The 23071-nt window shown below is 41.2% G+C and overlaps 1 protein-coding gene across 3 annotated transcripts in view; it reads right to left on the bottom strand.

Annotated features, from left to right (window-relative positions):
* RORB (RAR related orphan receptor B) overlaps positions 1-23071 on the bottom strand; it is a 219009-nt gene that overhangs the window by 18149 nt on the left and 177789 nt on the right. For all 3 annotated transcript variants that reach the window (XM_065549410.1, XM_065549409.1, XM_065549411.1), the window contains 2 exons: positions 5240-5361; positions 3311-3443 (listed from right to left, as the gene is read on the bottom strand). In XM_065549410.1, the coding sequence (XP_065405482.1) occupies positions 3311-3443; positions 5240-5361 (255 nt within the window). The remainder of the gene's footprint in view (positions 1-3310; positions 3444-5239; positions 5362-23071) is intronic.

Genomic DNA, 23071 nt, shown 5'->3' with positions numbered 1-23071 from the left:
AGAATGTATTAAATTTCAAAAAAGTTTCTTAGCAAAATACCAATGAACAGAAACAACCTTGGGCACAAATGGTGGGATTTACCGGGGAGGGGCTTAAGCACCTAAGTCCAATATTATATGTCACTGGCATTCACAACACCCTGCTTAGCAGCCCCCTAACCCTGTAGGTGCCTAAAATCCCTACGGCCCAGATCCACAGAGGTATTCATGTTTCTAACTTCCACTGGGTTCAATAGAAGTTAGGAGTCTAAATATCTTTGTAGATCTGGGCCTAGGTGCCTAAGTTTCCATTACTGAAGTCCCCAGGGTGCCTAAATGTCAGCAATGGGGCATGTGCACACCTGCCTAAACCCTGACACTGCACAGCAGTTTGGTGTCTAACTCATGCCTAAACCCCAGATGGGATTAAAAACCTAGGTATTCCCCCACCTATTTGGGTATCGATGTGGTAGACATGCTCAGAGCAAGTTGAAACTCACACAAAACAGCAGGAGGAGGATGTTGTGCCCTTCCTTATGACCTTTAGCCCTCCCCCAGGGCATTGGAGACCCAGGTTCAATTTCCCCCCTCTACCTAGTGTGGCGGAGGGATTTGAACTTGGGTTTCCCATCTCTCAGAAAAAATGCCCTTACCCCAGGGCTATGGGATATTGTGGAACAGGCCTCTCTCAGTCTCTCTTGTTGAAGCTGTTCCACTTTGATTCCCAGGCTCCATTCCTGCAATGCCAGTTCATATTTAATTATTTGTAAACAGTTGATCAACAGGAGAGATTTAGAGAGCCCTACCCCATAATATACCATAGCCCAGTGGCTGGAGCACACCCCATAGCCCAGTGGCTGGAGCACACCCCTTCTTCATATCAGGCAGAAGTAGAGTTGAACGCAGGGCTTCCCATCCCAGAAGGATACTCTAAGCACTGGGCTAAAAGTTGTAATGGTGGTTTCTTCTACCACCACTACACCTTCACAAGTGCCAGAAAAAAAATCCATTTTCAGATTTTGTTTCGTTTGACCTGAAATAGAATTTTTTGATGCACTGATATTTTTAATTTTTTTTTTAATTTTTTGATTTTCAGAAATGTCAGTGAACTGAAAAATCCATTATTTGCCCAGCTCTACCTAAAAGTTAGGTGCTGAAATATGGAGTGTTGAAGCATCTGTCCCCCTTGTGAATCCCACCCAAACACCACAACACAACCTACACATTTGATGGTCTTTGGGGCCTTTGAATTGGTTACTCACAAGACAGCGAGATCTCCTCTGCGGCTGTGGAAGTAGAAGACAACTTACCCTCCAATCTCTGCCTCTGGCACTAACCAGAGGGGGAAGAAATTCACGATCCAGTCCCATATCCCTGAAGTTTAGGGCTCCACTTTTGCTAAGGACAATTCAAATTGCCAGGCCATCCCTAATTTCAGTAGTAGAGCTGGTCAAACATTTTCTGATGACAAGCTGTTTTTTTAAAGGGTTTCATTAAACATTTTTTTTACAATGAAAGGTTTTGAAAAAGCATCCCAAAATTTTTCTATGAAAATAAAAAAAGTAGGAAAACACCCCAAAATTTTTTCCTGCAATTTTTGAAGTTTTTCCATTTAGAAATTATGGGGGTTTCACACTTTCTGATAGTTTTCCAATGTTTGCTAGTTTGAAAACTGTAACAAAGGGTTTTCTGAGAGTAAATTAGCTTAAAAGTGGAAGTTCTACTTTTAAATGTAAAAAGTGTTTCCCCCCCCTCACTTTTCCATACTATTTCCTTCATGTTTTCAGTTGGAAAACTGTAAGAAAGTGTGAAACATAGGTTTCCCCCTCTTTCTCATAATGGAAAAAGAGGGGAAACAGTCAGAGGGTGTGGAATGTGAGGGGGAAAATAACACTTTGTCACATTTTTAAACTCTACCACAGGGAAACCAGAATTTCCTCAAAGGAAAAATTCAAAGGGGGATTTTTATAGGAAACTGTGGGAAAAATCCCAGAATTCTGGCTATCTCTGCTCAATATTAGCAGCATGAGGAGCAGTGAAACCTTAGCAGTTTATACACTCTGCAGCTAATGAGGGTTCTCTTACAATACATTTTATGTCCAAATGTCATTGAATCTTTTTTTGAAGCGCTACTGTTTCTTTTGCTTTACCAGCCAAATGAATAAGGTTGTTTAATGCAGAAGCTGGAATGTTAATAATGATATTATTAATTATTCTCATGCTAAGATCCTTCTTTTCCAGGGGATCTTCTGTATTCCTGTTGGAGCCCTACTGGTCCTCTTATTTTTCTGCAGTTTGCATCTGCCTCCAACAGCTTGGTCCCATATTACAGCCACATCCTTCTGAACAAAGACTGGATCACACTCTCTCTTTCAGAATTGCCTGAGAGTTCTCAATTGAAAGACACAAGGCACTTCTCTAGCTCAAAGAAACTGCCTCATGCTACATCCCAGCCTCTGCCAGATCCAGGGACCAGGATAGTACAGGGTAATGTAGTTAATAACCAGTAGCAGCTTGTTTGATAATACCATTTTGTTCTACTGAGTGACATGGAGTTATTGCAAGGTCACAATTCCTAACAACTTAATGTCATCAGAGTGCATCTTAAAATGATTATTCTAAAAGAATGGCAGGAATTGCTGTGTGACATGACAGAAAAACTACCCCTCCCCCCACATACATCACAATGCACACACAACAGTGTCAATGCATGCTGCCACAATCCAACCACGCTCACTCCAGTATTAATTATTGCCAGCAGGGATTTCTCTTACTAAGTACTGACATAAGATTATAGGTATTGCTGTAGCATCATTAAAATGATTAGAGTTGACCAGAGAGGCAGGGTCCAGTTAGCGTGGATTTGATTCACTAAAATCAAGTGGCGGTTTTAGGGGCAGCAGTTGGTGATTCAACCAGCTCAGCTCAATGATACCTTACACTGCGTGTCAAACTGTGGCTTCTGCAATTAACAGTAAGTTTTTCTGTAAATGAAAAGCACAATTGACTTTAGAGGGAATGGGATCTGAAGACATGAATGTTATCAGGAGCGCCGCCAGCTTTTCTGCTGCCCTAGGCGGCGGAAGGTCCCGCCCCGAAATGCCGCCCCCCACAGAGGCAGCGGAAGGTCCTGCCGCCGAAATACCGCCGCGGTCACCGCCCCCCAAATTGTAGTGCCCTAGGCGACTGCCTAGGTCGCCTAATGGGTTGCGCCGGCCCTGAATGTTATTAATGCAGAAGATCATGTAGGGTTTACGTGTGTGGGGAGGGAAGATTGTGATGGGGAGAAGTAAGGTTATTTGAAGAGAGAATGACTGACTAAACCACTCACCTGATTTAAGGAGTAGAATTTGATCATTTTGACAGAGCTCCATGAAGCCTGTTATCCGCTTTGCAAACTCCACTACGTACTGAATAGCATGAGTGATCTGGATGGCACACTGCTGCCACAATGCTTCTCTTGCCTTCCAAAGGAAATATGCAATAAAAAATAAAGCAGTAAGCAAACATAATGTTCAGAGGCAAAACAATACAATGCTGTGTCACGCAAAGTGTGTAATTTAGATTTTATAATAGACAGAACTGGTAGCGCCACTTACAATCAAGGTTGCCTGACTCTTCTCATTATAAGACCCTATTTTCAGTTGCTTATAACTTTGCTAAACTTTAACTGTTTGGGCTGAAATTTTCCATGCTGGGTGTCTGCTTCTGGCTGAAAATGGTTTGGAAAAATTCAGCCAAATCATGTCAGACATTTACAAGAACAAGGCTAGTGATAAATACATTTTTGTATTTACATTGTTTTGCTCACGTAAAATTTCTTTTGAAAAGCTCTAGTGCCTCCATGCTTTGGAGGAAGGACTTGAAATCTGGTACTTTTGACAATCTCACTGTGCCTCTGACTCTGTAGCCTGCTGGTTAGAGTAATCATGTGTGAGACTCAGGATCCAGTCCCCCTGCTCTAAGGACTTTTTAAATTGTTTATCCACAGTGGAACAGCTTCAGCATGAGAGACTGAAGAAGCCCTACATCAGAATATCCTATAGCCTACTGTTTAGAGCAGACACCAGAGAGATGACAGGCCCCTGTTCAAATGCCTTCTATTCCTCAGGTGGAGGGGGGAGTTGAATTGGGGGTTCTGTGAAGCCTACTAGGGCCTGATTCTGGGATTTAGGCACCTAAAGTGGCAGTTAGGTGCCTAAGTCCTTTTGTGAATCTATCTATCTATCTATCTCTTTCTAGAGATAGATATAAATTAATGACAACTAGGCAATGTAAATATGCAAATATATTGCTAGCAAAGGAAATAGACTAATGCTATTTAGTCACCTAGTTGAACATTTCTGCTGGGTTCAAAAACCATTGAAGTGTAATTACAGTCAGAACAGTGACCGCACAAAATTGGGACCTTCTTGTTCAGTTTATCACCTTTGTGTGTGTATATGCGCGCGCACAAATGTATCTTTGGACTACATCTGCCACAGGTGAGTTTCAACTTCGATCATCCCTGGGGAGCCAACAGAGCAAACTGAACTCTGTTCTGCTTTGTCTAAATTCTGATTGCTGAAACATTATTATTGGTGAAAATGAAAAAAGCAGAACTCAGCTTGATTTCCACTGCCTAGGCTGAAATTGAAGAGCTGCAAGTGGGAGAAATATTCGGAACGAATTTGATATAGGAATCGTAGGGGGAGAATAAATATACAACCAGATGAAGTCATTTTTACAGCCACTTTTCAACAGTATTACCACACTTTACAGAGTGTGTTAAATTCTGCATTATCTACTGTCGACAGGTGATGGACATTTACTTTCCTTACAATAAAAAACATTCATTTTTCCACATGAAAATGGGGACAGTTTTAACAGTTGTCATAAATACGTTAAACAAATCTATTTTCTGTTTTGAAAAAACTCTTCCAACATATGGAGTCCAATCCTGCTCCCACTGAAATCAACTGGAGTTTGGGGAAAAGATCAGGCCCATGGAAACAAATAATTAATATGGGAGGCTGATTTTATCACCATTTCCTTTGCCCTGACATTATGCTACTAGCAAACACACAAGCAAGCTGTTATTTCTATTTTAAAATGCCATTCTCACATCTTCAGTTGCCAAGTTCTTCTAATATCAAACTGCTATTTCCCACCCAAAGGTTTAAAGCTTAACCTGGTATTGATCAACAAGTCCTTGCCAAATATACTGCACTGAATCGCAAGGAGATGGCGAAGCAAGAGAAGGAGTGGTAAGGTATTGTACCTTGCTCTGGTATACTTTAATTTCTTCATATGTGTGGGTCTGCCATGCTAGCTGGTGTAGTTCATCCATTGTATATTGACACGTCTCCAAATGGGACTTAATGATATTCTGTGCAATTCGATCTAAGAAATGGGGGGAAAGCAGAAAGTCACAATGAATAGTAATCGGCAATAGCAAAATTTTGAAGACATCAACGTTGGGGGGGATGATTAGTAGATAACAATATATTTTATGGCATAGGAGACTGGACAATGTCACATTTATCAATGTGAAATGTTTTTGTATTTATCTAGTTATTGTTTGCGCTGTGGAAATGTTCCTTATTAAATCCAAAGCCACAGGAAATTTGCTTGGTTGTGGATTACAAAATTAAAAATAACCAGCCTTTGGGTGAAAATATACCCAGTTAAAATTGAAAATGAAAGTTTTATCTGTATTTGGATAGGCACACATTTTTAGAAACCCAGGATGGTATTTTCAAATGGATTTTGAAATGGAGCAGCAGTAGCAAAACCTCATACACAAATGACAATGTATTCCTCAGAAAGAGACAGTACATTCAAGGTGCTGTAGCCAGACTTGGGCATGGGAGCGAGGAGGACCAGGAACAGCGTAGCTTCTTCATCATTGTCTACATCACTCTAAAGCTCTCTTGTTGCAGCTGTTCCACTTGGTCTAAATAATTAATTATTCACTGGAGCAGGGACTGGAATCCAGGTGTTCTCCCTCCCAGATGAGTTCCCTAACCACCAGGCTACAGAGTCATTTTCTCACTCTCTCTCTGGCCCAATTAATATATAATTATTTATACAAAGTGGAACAACTGCAACAGGAGAGATTAAGAGAGATGCCACACCTCAATGGTTTGATGGCTAGCACACTCATATGGAAGGGAGGAGATTTGGGTTCAAGTCCCTGCTCTGAAGCAAGGATTTGAACCTAGGTCTCCCATTTAACAGGTGAGCATCCTAACCACTGGGTTGTTAGGGGATAGGGAGTTAGGGGATAGGGAGCCACAACCACTTTGTGAAAGGTGCTTAACTCCCCCTGTGACTCTAATCCCAAAATCAAAATATTTCATTTTGAGGTTTCCTTTTTTTAAATGGAAGCAGTTCACCAAAATCAACATGAACTCACAAATATGATTTGGTCAATGTGAATTTGTATGTTGCTGTGAAAAAGAGTTGCAGCCAAAATCTTTTACCCAGCTCTAGTAATAACAACAAAAGGGCACATTAGTGACTGCGTAGGGTCTATACCATATTATTGTCCAGGAGGGAGAGGTGGAACCTTTGTCCCAGGGTACCAGGCTGCCCTATTTTGTCACACGAATAACCTACTGTATATCTGGTCACGCTGGGAGAAAGGGATGAAAAAGAAAAGCCTGGGAAGGGAGTAGAGAAGATACAGGAAAGTAAGAGAATGACAGCAGATAAGTCAGGGACTTGGGCTAAAATCATCATACAGATTAATGGCAGGTCTCAATGCACCCATCTCTTGTACATACTATGAGTGGAAGGGAAACCACCTTCCTCCACTTAAATCTGTTATGGCAAAAGCAGTAGTTTTACTAGCATGAAGTGATCTGGGTGCCTAGCAGCTGTGGAGTGGGTTAAAGCAGACCGTCAGTCCTGGCTTGTTCAGGTAGTGTTCTGGGGGAGAGGAGGTGGATCCCATTTATAGTTTTAGAAGGAAACCATATGAAAATTGACTTGTTATCATGGTTTTACCCAGAAATTAGACAAAGCCTAGCAGGCTCAATTTAAATATTTCAGGTTAATTCAATCTCCAAATTCAAATTATAACTGAGTGGAAAAACAATTCTTCTCTTATTTACATGTGTAATTCAGAGCTACTTCATTGACTTCCGCTGAGTTACTGTGGATTTACAGTGGATCAAAGCAGAATCCAGCACAAAAACATTTATCATTTCCCAAGAAATTGCACAGTCCATTTGCTGTTGCTGTACAACCAAGATGTTAGAAAAAATTTCACATACTCTTTGGTCAGGTTCAACAATGAATTAATCTAATATAAATTATATTTAAAAATAAACCAGACTAGAATTACTTACTCATGTCTATAATATGTTTATAACATTTACTAATCATTTAACTCTTTCTAAACCACTTTTAAATGGAGAGTTAATAAACAGTTTGACCATTATATAAAATATATAAATGCGTGTGTATACAATATGTATAATACTTATACATAATATATGTGCTTGTTTTTACACACACACACACACACACACACACACACACACACACCCACCCACCTTAATAAACAAGATGCTAAAAGATTCCTACATGCCACATGGAAAAAATAGCTCCATGAACAAGGAGGCCCAGTTCTGTCCAACCACTGGGCAGTATACAGTGTAAGACAGGGAAGAATTTGCCCCAAATTTCTGGTTTCAGTCATTTTTCAGGACTGAAAATTATTTGCTAAGGGTGTGGCAAGCGCTAAAGATTTTATTGTCTCTTCCCCTCTCTTAAGGGAATCAGAGAAGGTTGATTTTTTTTTAAAAAGTGATTCAAAGAAAACAATTTTATAATTTTTATAATAACTCAAATCTGAAAGATTGCTCTACTCATCAATAATCTCAAAAAACAACCACATAAAAATGCTTTAGATTATGGTTAAAAAGAATCCCAAATGGAGTTATCACTAAAAACTAGCAGGCTTCAATTTAATCCTTATTTAACTCACTCAAATATATCTCTGTGTTGCAGCAGATGCAGTCCAGGCTAAAAGATCAATCACTGAATTTAAAACTCCAGCAATGTCTGGATGTAATGGGGGTGAGTTAAGGAGGGAGTTTCAGCCTGAACTCTGAGCTTTCCTAACTCCTATGAATATATGTTCAGTCCTTGTTGTCATTAAGCTATAACACTGAATACGTTAATATTAAGGTAATGAGAATGAAGTATATGATGTTTGCTGGAAACATATTGAACCATAGCAAACCTGACTGCAGAAATTAAGCTCAAGCTGAAGGGCGTGTTTACGCTGAGGAGGATTTAACCAGATGGAACTGAAGTGCAGTCATAGGAACTTTTATGTTTTTTTTAATCAAAATATCTGACAATGGAAAAATAATTTAAACTTGCATTGCATTTTTCCAGACTATGTTGCAAACCATGTTTTAGTCCCATGCTCTTGGGACTCGTATATTCATTTCCTTTCTACTGACTCCAGATCCTTGCTTACAGTTTTCATCGATTCTTCCTACCCCACCCTCCACCTTTCTTTACATGAAGCAAGAATTATTCATACTCTTGATATAAAGAAAATAAAAGACCATATTACTGCATAGCTGGTAGAGGAGGTAGCTTATTGTTTTTCAGTCAGAACGAGGCACACTGAAGGTGAACAGTGTGAAAATAACATACACAGGCTTTAGCATAACTTGTCTTGAAATACACTTGATTGTTACAGCTAACTTATGGTACCCACTCACGTCACTGCTCTCTTATTCTTGTACTTCCTGTTTATGTATTTACTTAGGATGAGCTGGTTCTGCTGCAGATCATATGCTCTTCAATATTTTGTGGGGCTTGCATCCAAGCGATAGCTCTATACAGCTGTACACAGAATTGTTTCCCATATACTAATTGTTTCTTGAGCTGATGTTAAAACCCATCTAGGTGTATGAGGGCCTAGGGGCTAGTACCAGCAGAAGTAGCAGCAGCTCTGTATGCTGCCTTCCAAAATGAACCAGGTGCAAAGACAGACTTGAAATTCTTGTGCTGCAGGCCAGCTAAGTCTGAGTGTATCATGGAAAGGATATGCTTGGTCTCTAGGGAAAGGAGCCTGACAGCTCATTCTGTTGGCTGATTAGAAAGATGCATAAGCGGCAAAGGAGACTGTTTGCCTGCTTTCAGAGATGGCAGTCATGAAAAGGAAAAGGGGATTAGTGTTAAAATGGCAAGCGTTGGGCTGATGGGTCTTGTACAAGCTATTGACAAGAGAGAGATGAAAAGTAAAAGCATGGGCTTTCTGAGGGACAAGCAAAATAAGATACTTCAGGTAAAAAGAGCAAAGGGTACAGAATATCTTCTTGTCACAACACTCTAAGGGCATTACATCTTTCTGGGCATTTTTGGTGTCTTTGCCTTTTAGCAGGTCAGTCAGGGGAGCCTCAATTGATGCAATGTTGGGGCTGAACTGGAGATAATATCCTGCCAGGTCAGTAAGTGGCATGTCGGTCTTATGATCTGGGGTGTAGGGTATGAGTTTAATTCATGGATTTTATCTAGGATAGGTATTTGGAGGCCTCTACTTACCTCATTATCCTTTGTACCAGTGGAATGGTGGAGTGTCCCATCAAAAAGACAAAAACCAACTGTTTCAGCAGTGCTGAGAAATAGAGATGCTCATATAGCAGACATGATAGCTCAGTATGAAACAAACAGAGCTGGTCGTAAAATGGGGGGATGGGTCTAGTGGAAAATATCGACTTTTTGGCAAAAAAATCAAACTGAAATATTTTAGCCAAAAATAAACATAGTTCAATGCAATAATGCTGCCACAGTGCCTCATGAGAGGCGTAGTTTGGGGGCTTCATCTTTCCATTCTCCTCTATAGGCTAGTCTCCCTGGTCAGACTACATCTCCCATGATTCAGCCTGGGTTCCTCTTGTTGAGACGGTCCCAAATTATTATGAATTGCTGTGATTGATTTGAATGAATGTGATAAGCATGAGTTTTGTATGACTTGGTATGCCTGAACTTGCTAGAGGATTCTGGGAGCAGAATTCTCTCAGCATTAGACAAATGACGTGGAAAACTGCTGGAGGTGCTGAAACTGCACTTAAATGGTTAATAATGGCTCAATGGGCATGTATGTTTCAGCATCGAACTTTGGAATATATCAACAGAGAACCAGCTCACAAGATAAAAAAACACATAAAATCATGATATCGGTGGGCTTGGTGCAGGCTGATATGGGTCAAAATGACCCTTTTTGGATAACATCACGCTAAGAGCTTAAGTGAATGATTGATGAGAGGGTAAACGTTGATTGAGCTTTGGTCTGGGTTTGTTCTGCAGCCCCTCCTTCCAAAATATTAATTAGAGAAAACCAGTGATAAATGCCCAAGAGGCATATTTCTGGGACATGTGACTCCTTTGAGAACAAAAAGGTATAAATGCTAAACAAAGTAAATTAGTTAAGTTAGTTCCCCAATTAACATCTGAAGAAGTTCAAGACTGTGAGACGGAAGTCCTCAGGTGACCTAGACCCTGCTTTGAGGGACATTTAACAGACCAAGTACCTAGTGGTAAGTGGAAAGAAGAGAAGAAAAGAAGTCTCCATCTAGAATTGGTAGATATATCTGTCTTGTTTGCTAATCAGGATACTGTGTAAGGCCAACATAGTTACTGAGGGTTTATGCTTGGGGAGCTAAGGCTTATAGGAAAAGACGTGCTCTGTGTAACCTTAACTACTTGTGTGATTCTTTCTCAAATAAATTACTGTGCATTAAGCATATGGGTTTTCGAATTCTCACTGGGATTGGTAACATCCGCCCAGCCGTGGGCCATTAAAGATCCGTTTCAACGTTGGTAGCAGAGGGTGGTTTACTGTGCTAGTGGGAAAAGTCGGTTGTTTCTGAACTGGTAAGCCAAGCTAAAAGGAACAATATATCGTCTTAAAGCATTTTATGGTGACGGGGAACTGGGGAAATATATCTTGGAACCAGAATATTCTGGCAAGGCAAATTAAAATATTATTTTGAGACATTGTCTGTAGCGAGGGAAGCAGAGACTAAATACAACTTGGAACCAGTATATCGAGAGATAGAGAAACACACAAGTACAGAGGGTTGCATCAGTGTCATCTTAAAGCCAATGATGTTCCACAAGTGCAAGCAAGGCAGATTTACTTCAGAAGACAAAGGGGATGCCCCGAAGCCTCTGGGTATGGTGGATAAGTGTTTACTAAGACAGGTATGTGAAAGTTTGGAGTCAGATTCATGTCTGTGTGATGCAGTCCCCACACTGCATGAGAAAGGTTTGGACAATTTGTTGTTGAGGTATCAATAACGGTTACACTCCCAAGAAAGCCTGAACATCAGCACAAGTCATCTGTGCTATGTATCATGCTGTGAATAAGCTTGTAAAGGAGTGAGATGTTTTCGAATGTCAGCAAGAAAGTTTAGAACAGGAATTGGAAAAACTAAAATTGCAAAATGAAAACCTGAAATGGGACCTGCAAACTGCTGTAGCACAGAATGTAACTAATGCTCAGCAGATAACAGCTTTAACCAATATATGTCAAGATTTAGAGGAAAGAATTAATATACAGGTGGAAGAGGAAGAGGAGCCCCTTCCAGGATCTCTGGTAATCCAGCCAGTAGTGGTAGTGCAAATGCCTCAGCCTCCACAGCAAATACAAGAAGTAATTCATTCTCTGACTGAAACTGAAAAACAGACACTGGATAAACAATTGGGTTATTTGACTAAGAAAACGTGTTTCTCTTGGCTGTTGGGATACATGATTAGAAAACATCTAGATCTTAGAGATTTAAGAGAATTGATAACAACATATGCTGGCCCTACAGAAGGAACGACATTGCTGGCAGAAATTGAGGCAGAATTAAGCAAAGATAGCACAGACGGTGCTATCCTGAAGGTAGCCTGATATTTTCTAACCCCCTCTGAATTAAGGAGATCAGTTTTGTTGATGCATCAGGAGGAAGGGGAATCTGTTATGGCTTATTGTACTAGATTGTTGTTGGTATGCTCTCTGGCTGGAATTGAGGAAAAACAGGTGACAGATTTAATATCTTGGATGGATTTAGCTCAAGCAGAAAGGGTAGTAAATGGAACAAGTAGTTGTCCTCAGAGAATGGTTGGTGAGACTTCCTACAGTAATCAAGAAGGCTCCAACCATGCTCCAACCATCCAACCATGCTGACCTGGGACGTGATAGTTGCAATGAAATAGGTCAAGGCAGAGAATGGTATAGTAGGAGACGTGGAGTGTCTAGTGGGGGATTATTGTGAGCACAGGTATGGGCACAACTTGAGGAAAGGAGTGCAGATATGGTTTGTTTGGATAGGCAACCTTTGGAGACATTGAAGTGATTTGATGGCAAGAGCTAGATCACAGTCAACGCTGCAAGCAGGAGCTAAGGCTGGTGAGACTGGGGAAGCAGGCATAGGAACCCTTTATGGTTTGTTATTCCAGGAATTAGCTCCGATGGACGTGGTGACTCCCTGTAAGGGCGGCTCTACATTTCAGTAAAGGTGCCTCTCCCTTAGCAACCCAGGTCCCCAAGGTTGGATATTAGTGGCCAAATTACAGCCCCACATAACTGGTAGACGTATAATGGTTGCTAGCATTAATTGACACGGGAGCAGAGGCAACTTCAATTAAGTCAGTGCAGTAGGATGTGCACAGAGAACAAATCATTCCTTTGTTTGGATTCCACAGCAAAGAAGTAAAAGGGACTTTATTAATACATCTGCCATGTATTAGTATAGGATAGTAGGTCAGACCAAATTTTAAACAGATACAGTGGTTTCTAACAGCATGACTGAGGAAGCTATATTGGAAGTAGATGTGATACAACAGGACTTAATTTGGCAGGAGGCTGTTTGTGGGGAAAAAAGAGAGAGACTGAACGAGTGGATTATTTCAGAAGGATTAAGAAAGTGGGCCTGCAAGGCTATGACAGCTGTGGCACTGCCAGACAATAAGTGAATGAGGGAATGTCCTGTGGTTTGGGCTAGAAAAGAAATCTGAATGTGAAGACGTAGAAGCAGCAGTGGAAATGGCTTTACACATTTTTCCACCGACTCCTCAGTATTCCCATCCAGCAGAAGCAGTTCCACATATAGAAGAACTGTTACAGGATTTGAAAGCATAGGGGGTAGTAGGAAAATGTTAAAGTCAATACAACTCCCCAATCTAGTCTGTATAGAAATTGGATGGCAAATGGCATCCCACAATTGATTACAGAAAAATTAATAAACCTATAGTACCTATGGTCCTAATTGTAGCCCACCTTCCAATTTTAATGGCTGGAGTAGTGGCAATGGCTAAATGGTTCTTTATGCTGAACATTGCTAATTGCTTCTTTGCTAGTCCATTAACCTCTTTAAATTAATAACAGACTAAGTTATGAAAACTCCTGAGTTCCTGTTAACACCAAAGAAACAAATGCCTGAGTGAATATAAAAGAAGATCTGGGTGGCAAATTTGGTGCAAACAGTTAAAAACATTTGGACAGGGGAAAAAAATCAATGCAGAAAAAAAAAAGACCAGAAGGAACAACTGAAATATCAATGAAAAATAGAGGAAAAGATGATGCTTAAAGAACTGGTAAATAAAGGTAAAATAAAACCTATATAAAAGGAACTCTTTCCAGTTAAGTATGTGGCCAGTCCCAGAGCAGTTTTAGTAACCACTTTGGATGGAAATGTGTGAAGATATTCTGATCAAATCAAATTATACTTGCCAACGGACTAGATATAACAATTATCAGAAATGAATGCACAGTATGTACTAACCTATAAGGCCCGGTCAGAGGCCTTTGCTTTGTGTTTGCTTATATTTTTGCAGGTTAACCTATGACTTTATTGAAGCAAGAAGAATGCTGTGACATTTGCTTTGTTTTGTTGCTTCTGGGCTTGTTTTCTATGTGATTGCTGCACCTGTTTGTGCCATAAGACCCTATCCAAAGAATAAGCCAGAAGAGTTTTAAGTTACTCAAATTTTAATACAATGATCATCCTTATTAGGGGCACAAATATAAGAATATAAGAATGGCCATACTGGATCAGACCGAGGGTCCATCTAGCCCAGTATTCTGTTTTCCGACAGTGGCCAATGCCAGGTGCTTCAAAGAGAATGAATGGCAATCATCAAGTGATCCAACTTTTGTTGCTAATTTCCAGCTTTTGGCAAACAGAGGCTAGGGACACCAACCCATCCCATCCTGGCTAATAGCCATTAGGAGCTATCCTCCATAAATTTATTTGTTTTTTTCTTTAAAAAAAAATTTTTTTTGTTATAGTCTTGGCCTTCACAGTGTTCTTCAGCAAGAAGTTCCGTAAGTTAACTATGTGAAGAAAATATTTCCTTTTATTTTAAACCTGCTGCTTATTAATTTTATTTAGTACCCCTATTTCCTGTGTTATATGAAAACGTAAATAACACTTTCTTATTTACTTTCTTGACACTAGTCATGAATTTATGGATCTCTATCGTATTCCCTCCTTAGTCATCTCTTTTCCAAGTTGAAGAGTCCAAGTCTTATTAATCTCTTCTCATGTGAAGTTGTTCCAGACCCCTGATCATTTTTGTTTTTTTTCTGTGTCTTTTCCAATTCCAATACATCTTATTGAAGATGGGGCATACCTTGGATTTATATGAAAATACGAAAGGGATAAATAATAAAACAGAAAATACTTTCCTAATAATTCCCAATATTCTGTTAGCTTTTTTTTGACGGCTGCTCCTCCAGCCGCTTTTGGAAAGGCGGGGGAAGCGGCTGCTGCCCCTGCACCCCGCTAGCTATGCTACTGCGGCCCCTCCCCCGCTGTTCCCCCTCCCCCACAGCCTCAGCTCACTGCGCTGCCGGCGCAATGCTCTGGGCAGCGGGGCTGTGAGCTCCTGGGGCAGTGCAGCTGCAGAGCCCGGCCTGACCCAGTGCTCTGTGCTGCACGGTGCGTGGCTGGCTCCAGCCGGGCAGCATAGCTGTAGTGCCACCAGCCACTGGTGCCCCAGGCAGCGCGTTAAGGGGTCAGGGAGCAGGGGGAGTTGGATAGAGGTCAGGGGAGTTCGGGGTGTGGATAGGGGTCAGGGTGGTCAGAAGGCAGGGAACAGGGGGGTTGAATGGGTGCAGGGGTCCCGGAGGCAGTCAGGAATGAGGGGGGTTGGATGGGGCGGCAGGGGGCAGTCAGGGGCAGGGGTTCCAGAGGGGGTCAGGGGACAGGGAGCAGGGGGCGTTGAATAGAGGGCAGGTGAATTCGAGGTGGTGGTCGGGGGCGGGGGTGTGGATAGGGGTGAGGGCGGTCAAAGGGCGGGGAGAAGGGGGAGTGGATGGGGCAAAGGTCCCGGGGGGGCCATCAGGGAATGGGGGGGGTCGGATGGGGCAGGAGTCCCGGGGGGGGGGGCTGTCAGGGGTCAAGAAGCAGGAGAGGGGGATAGAGGGTAGGGTCCAGGCCATGCCTGGCTGTTTGGGGAGGCACAGCCTCCCCTAACCGGCCCTCCATACAATTTCCGAAACCTGATGCGTGTGTAGAAAATAAAACAAACCTACCGATAAAAGTATTCAATTACCCTGTTTAAACCCTTAACAGACCGAAGAAATAGAAAAAATCCCCAAACCTGAAAGTAGCCTCCAGGGTTAATTCTCCGAGGGAAGGAAAAGTTCCGAAAGAGCTTTTGGAAAGTCTAAATTCCAATACTGGGGTAGATAACAGTACAGATTTGATCAAAATCCTAGTCAAAGTAAACCTTACTGTGGGAAACAACTTGGAACCAATCCCTGCAAAAGTGCTGTACAGAAGTACAATCAGCACATGCTGGGAAGTAAGGAGAAAGAATGGATCAAGAAATGGGATACCCTGTATTGGAACTAAGTGAACTCCTGGGAAAGAGTGTTTTGGAAATTGTTAAACAATAACAAATATTTGTTCAGGATTGTTCTGGGAAAAAGTGTGTATAGAAGCTCAGGGAATCTTGGGAAAACAATGGAAAAATATCTTGAAACAAAGTCGCAGAGGTAATTGGCCAGAGACACTTATTTGGGCATTGAATTATTATTCCTATATTAACCAATTGCTCCAAGATACCTGGAGGGTGCATGTACATACATGTACCATACGCCAGTGCGCCCGTATCCTTTCCGGTATAGCTAATGGAGAGGTACAAGAAGTGTATCCGGTAATATATGCAAGTGCCTGGGGAAATGAAATGGGGGATTTTGGTGGATACGTGTGAGGGATGAAAACAAATAATAGGGAATGGGGCACCTTAATTAAAAAAAAAGGAATTGGAATTTGGAATTAAAAAAAATATGGTATGTACAATAAAACAATCAGCCAGACTTGTAATAATTGTAAAAAAATACACTTGCTCGAAAATATAAAATTATTTAAAAAGTTGCAGAAAACTTAAGATCTAAAATGTGTGTTTGGTACAATGTTGTATGTCAAGTAATAAAATAAAATGAAATTAAATGATAATATTTCAAATTTGTAAAACAACTGTATTATTTCTGCTATGCTTGTGTTTTAAATACCAAATATGTAAGCAGTATAAAAGAAAAGACAAGCTTTGCAGAAAACTTTTAAAATTAAATTGTCAGATTATGTTTTTAAAGATCGTAAAATGAGGCTGTAGTTCAAAAAGATCCAATAACTGGCATATTGGTACAACTCGCATGATTGGTGCGATATCACAGTTACCTTGGGTAATTGGATATTGAGTGAGGGACTGTTGAGATGATGTCAAATTATTATGAATTGCAGTGATTGATATAAATGGATGTGATAAGCATGAGTTTTGGATGACTTGGTATGCCTGAACTTGCTAGAGGATTCTCGGAGCAGAATTCTCTTAGCATTAGATAAATGATGTGGAAAACTGCTGGAGGTGCTGAAACTGCACTTAAATGGTTAATAATGGCTCAATGGGCATGTATTTTTCAGCATCGAACTTTGGAATATATCAGCAGAGTAATAAAATTAAAATTTTTTAAAAAATTAAAATTTTTACCTTGGTAAAAAAACACATAAAATCATGATATCGGTGGGCTTGGTGCAGGCTGATATGGGTCAAAATGACCCTTTTTGGATAACATCATGCTAAGAGCTTAAGCGAATGATTGATGAGAGGGTAAATGTTGATTGAGCTTTGGTCTGGGTCTGTTCTGCAGCCCCTCCTTCCAAAATATTAATTAGAGAAAACCGGTGATAATGCCCACGAGACATATTTCTGGGACATGTGACTCCTTTGAGAACAAAACGGTGTAAATGCTAAGCAAAGTAAATTAATTAAGTTAGTTCCCCAATTAACATCTGAAGAGGTTCGAGACTGTGAAACAGAAGTCCTCGGGGTGACCTAGACCCTGCTTCAAGGGACATTTAACAGACCAAGTACCTAAAAGTGGAAAGAAGAGAAGAAAAGAAGTCTCCATCTAGAACTGGTAGATATATCTGCCTTGTTTGCTAATCAGGATACTGTGTAAGGCCAACATAGTTACTGAGGGTTTATGCTTGGGGAGCTGAGGGCTAGTCTACACTACCTGCCTGGATCGGCGGGTAGAAAGCGATCTCTCGGGGATCAATTTATCGCGTCTCATCTAGATGGATAAATTGATCCCTGAATCGACGCGCTTACTCCCACCTCGTCAGGAGGAGTAAGCGCCATCGACGGGGGAGCCGCGGCGGTCGATTTGCCACCATCCTCAAAGCAGGGTAAGTTGAATAGGATATGCCGAATTCAGCTACGCTATTCGCATAGCTGAATTTGTGTATCTTAAATCAACCCCGCCCCTTCGTGTAGACCTAGCCTGAGGCTTCTATGAAAAGACGTGCACTGTGTATCCTTAACTACTTGTGTGATTCTTTCTCAAATAAATTACTGTGCATTAAGCATATGGGTTTCCGAATTCTCACTGGGACCGGTAACATCCACCCAGCTGTGGGCCATTAAAGATCTGTTTCAACACCCCTCTTGATGCAGTACATCATGGGAGTCATGGAGATAAAATCTGGCTGGGGAGCACAGCCTATAAAGGAGAATAGGGACATGAGAACGGAACTACAACTCCTATGAGGCAGCAAAGTAGTGTTTCCAAATTGAACTATTTCATTTTTGGTCTGAAGTATGTGGGTTTTGGGCCATACCTGAAAACTTTTGGGTTTTGGGGCATACATTTTTTTTGCCCAAAAAATCCAGATTTTCCATGGAAAGCAGATACTTTTCACAACAAAAATCTGTTCAATTGTAAACTCAATTTTCTGTCAAAAAAAAAGTTTTGGTAGATCATTTTCAATTATAGAAAAAAATACTTATTTACTATATGCAAAACCCATGGAGCCAATACAAGGTCATGAAATACTAGAGAGACCCAGGCAACACGTGATATATAATTATCAATTAAACTTTATTTTGGTTCTGTATTTATCTGATTAAATTTCTTAGAACACAGACACTAATATAACTCATTCCAGGCTGATTATACAGGGCCTTAAACTGGTAAAGGCTGCTTGAACTTGACATGGAAACTTATTTGCTGTTAACTGATTTCTACTCTTAATTCATAGGAATTTCAAAATTAAAAACAAACAAACACAGAGACATCAAATACCAAAGATTCTGATTCCCGAGAACTCACCACAGCTTTATTGGGCAGAATTTCAAGTTTCTGCTAAGACCGGCTAGTTTAAGTAAGTCACCTCCTTGCTAAAATACACCCAGAGTAACAGCATGACCAAGAGACCTATTTAGGCAATGAAAATATCTTAAAGAAAGCTGAAGGTGCCAGTAGAAATCTGTTTCTTTGGATTTTAGAAGTGCAGACCAGTAGAAGTATTGGTTTCCCCCGGAACAGATGCTAGTGGGAAGATGAACAAGGACTTGACTTTCTACAAAACCTCAAATACAAATGAAAGAAAGGAAAAGAAATGACAGTTTTCCTATAACAGACCTACAAGCAATTGTCCAACTGGGAAACCAGTTCACCTGAGAATTGATAACAACAGCAGGAACCAAACAAGAGTCATTACCCCTTCCTCAGAGCCATGCTCATATACTGATGAAAGAGACTCTCAAAGGTACTGGAGAAACCATCAAGATTTATTTGAAGTACTTGCGATATCCTAGAGAACTGCTGATGCAGTAGAAAAAGAGGAAAGCTCAACAAACAGATACAGAAAGAAGAGAATTTGTATTAGTGCCAGCAGAATAGTTACAGGCACTAGCATCGCCAAAATTGGCAAGTGCAAATCACTACAGATACCAGCATTGGCAAAGCTGCCTCATCTGGGCAGTACTTGGCTGAAGCCATAATGTAATCAGACTAGGGTGAATTTGATTGAAGTATGTCTACACTGCAGCTGGGAGTGAGCTCCCCAACTCCAGTAGACAGACATGCACTAGTTCTGCTAAAGCTACTGCACTAAAAATAGCAGCGTGCCTGGGGTAGCCCAGATGACATCTCAGGCTAACTGTCTGAGTACAGACCTGCCCCCAAGCCCTGGGTACATCCTTGAGTGGCTAGCTCAAGCTACCGCCCATGCTACCCCCAGCTATGCTGCTAGTTTGATGAGCGAGCTCGAGTAGAGCTAGTGTATGTCTGTCTACTGGAGCTGGGAAGCATGTACCCAGATGCCCTTGGTGACCATTTCTTGAGAAAACAGGCAGATTCAGAAGGACTGAAATAAATTACAACTGACTAAGTGACAAATAAGTATTTCAAAATCTATTGATATTTTAATTATTATGGCTGCCCAGTAACCCAAACTCCTAGAGTGTCAGTAGCGTGCCAGGGGTACCATGAGTAGGAGGAAAGTGCTGGAGATGTTTCAGCAGCTAGGCTTGTAGGTGCTAGCTCTGGTGTGTCCCAGTAAGTACTTGGACACATAGCTAAGGGAAAGGATATTTTACTAGGGCTGGCAGGAAAGGGAAAAGTTTCAAATACCCTAGGTAGAGAGGCTTAAACAGAGTTCAGAGTGAGCAACAGCAGTTCTTGTTTGGGTCCCTGGGCAGCCCAATCACGAGTCAGGGCTCTGCAGGCCTAGTGTCCGGGGTACCCTTTCCAGCCCAGAATCGATTCGAGGAAATAGGTGCTTGTAGGGTTCCAGGACAGGGTCAGCTAGTGTCTCCCATTGGGACCTCTCCATACTGGCTCCCTGCCCAGCCGCTGCTGGTCCACCCTAAGTCCTACACAGTGAAACGTCTGGCAGTCACATGGATGTTCCACATGCAGCTTTGTCCACAATCCCTGGGGTTTCTCTACAGCTCCCTGATGCCATGCAGCTCCCACTTTCAATCTCCAAACAGAACCTGGCCACTTCCTGGTTCAGGACCTTTCCTCTTACCTGGCCAGGAAAAAGGCAAGTACAGAGGGGTGAGGGCTGATGGGAGTGTAGTCCCTTGCTTTGCAGATCCATCACCCTATGTTATTTCAATGTTAAAAGAAGAATTAAAATAGCTAAAAGGGCAGGATGTAAGTATAGGTATCAAGTTTCACCAGCATGGGAATGATTTTGCCAATATCCGTCAACACAAAGAGCATGCCCAATGTGAAATAGTTGCTTTCAGAAACCTGAGCGATCAGACTCACCTGGGTGCTTGTGCAGTTGATAGAAATGTTGCTGTTAGGGTGACCAGCTGTCCCAATTTTATAGGGACAGTCCCAATATTTGGGGCTTTTTCTTATATAGGCTCCTATTACCCTTACCCCCACCCCTCAGTCCCGATTTTTCACACTTGTTATCTGGTCACCCTAGTTGCAGTTCTTTTAACAGGAGCTCAGATACTGCAGTGATGAAGGCCCTATAAGAACCAGGATGGATGGATGGATAGATAGAACTGAGTGAATACTGCCCCCTGCTGTGAGACAAGGGACAATCTTTTGTAACCCTGATCCATGTTGTGTGGCTGGAGCCAGAAAACAACAGCCTGTCTCTTCACAGTGCTTTTGTGCATCACACTTCTGTTTCTCTCCTGCCAATTCTGACTCCTGAGTGTTTTGCCAAATGTTATAGTAAGAAAGATGAAGAGGAAATAACAAAATGAGACTCAGCCCAGACAAAGCCAGCTAACATTACACAACTGGGAGGGGGGCATTAATCCAAGCAACATAGATATTCAATGTGTGGGAGAAAACTGGAAATCAGTAATATCCACAGGGACTTAGAAATGAGAGAGGACAACAGAACAGTTATGACTTTTCAAAGAGATATGGCAGAAGAAAGGCAGATAGATTTTGGGCAATTTTGGGAGAAGCTGCAGATCTTGCAGCTGAGAGATAAAAGACCCCTCTGTAAAAGTTCTCTGTCCTCACTGCCAAAACTTAGGTTCATGCCATGGTGCTCTCTCATCCCAAGAATTCTATCTTCCTCCTCTCTGCCATCCTTAGCTCTCACCTCTTCTATCTGTCCATCTTGTTCCAGATAAAATAATCTTCTTTCCCCACCACTATGACCACATAACTCCACTGGTTCCACTTTCATCCATGCAAAGTTCAAACTTTCCATCATTCCTTTTAAGACTCTGCCTATGTATTATCTGTCATCCTCTGTCACTTCCCATTCATGCTCTGCTCATTCTTCTAAACCTCTTGCTCCCTCTCTCATTCTCATCTGGTGCCTTTTGTCATGCTCATTCCTTTGCTTGCAAGGACATCCCAATTCTTGTTTGCTTTCATTTTTGAAAGCAACTTCCTTCAACCTTCTTTCCACCATTGACTTCCTATGCTATCTAGTCTTCTGCCTCTGCACTACCCCACCTACTGGCGATATCAGATTGGCTTTCTGTATAATACGAATTATATTTTTCTAATTAGTTTTGTCCCCTCACCTGACTTCCTTCCTTTTTCTGTTATCTTCATGTTGTATGTGTGTCTATTTTAGACTATAAACTCTTCACGGTAAGGAGCCTGTCTATTTAGATATATCTCTGGAAAGTGTCATGCAAAGCAGTATTACTTTTTATATTTATAAACATATTTATACATGTTTGATATAAATAAAATATAATAGTATATAACAATAAGTCAATAGAAATAACAACAACAACACTGCTCTACAGCCAAAATGCTTCTGAAATAAATGTAGTCAAACTTTACTAATTCTGGGTCACTGAGAATGAAAATGATGCTTAAAATTGTTGATTGGCTCTAGTTTTCAAGATATGCTATTGGGTCAGTATATACGACCCTTGACTTGGGAATGGCGGAGGATAAGTGAGTTATAAAGGGAAGGGATCTCAATTTAAACCAGAAATGACTAAAATACATCTTTGACTGGATCTATGAATAAATCTATGACTGGGTTTGGACAGTACTTGCTTTTTAGGCAAAACAATGAATGATGCAATTTGAAGCTGGTATTGCGTCATACATGATATGAATTGCATCATGTTATTCCTAGAAGTCATGGATGATGCAATCATAACGAAGCTTACATCACTCTGCTGAACAAATTGCCCTATGTCAGCTCTAGAAACCATACAGTATAGTGCTCTCTTATTTGTCAGTGTTTGATTTTTGCAAAGGGACACATTTCTGTTTAGCCAAAGTGAGCAGAGATGCCTCGTACTTGTGTGAACAGTGCAGATAACTTCTGCTATGTTTGTGGTGAAGTGACTTTTGCATCACAAAAGCGCAGCATAACCACTATGGTTAAGAAAGCCTATCACCTTTATTTTGGCTGCAAAATTGGAGATCAGGACAAGAGGTGGGCCCCACACATATGCTACAATACTTGTGCAACAAATCTTTTGCCAGAACAGGAAAAGGAAATCTACGCCTTTTGCAGTGCCAATGATTTGGAGAGAGCCAACAGATCATACCATCAATTGTTACTTCTGCATGGTGCCTCCAGTTGGGAAAGGTGTGTCAAAGAAGAAAAAGTGGACTGTGCATTATCCAAACATTCCATCAGCTATACACCCAATACTGCCGGTTCCTGATGCACCAGAATCATTCTCACTTGAGTCAGACGAGGAAGAGGATGAAACTTCTGGTCCTAAACCAGCAATGTCACAGTACCCACATTTTCTCCCATCCTCCTCCTCTGAACCACATCTCATAACACAAGGTGAACTGAATGACCTTGTCAGGGATTTGGAACTACCCAAGAGT

Source organism: Chrysemys picta, chromosome 6 (assembly GCF_011386835.1).
Source record: "Chrysemys picta bellii isolate R12L10 chromosome 6, ASM1138683v2, whole genome shotgun sequence".
Lineage (NCBI taxonomy): Eukaryota > Metazoa > Chordata > Testudines > Emydidae > Chrysemys > Chrysemys picta.
This window is presented reverse-complemented; position numbering and strand designations above follow the sequence as displayed.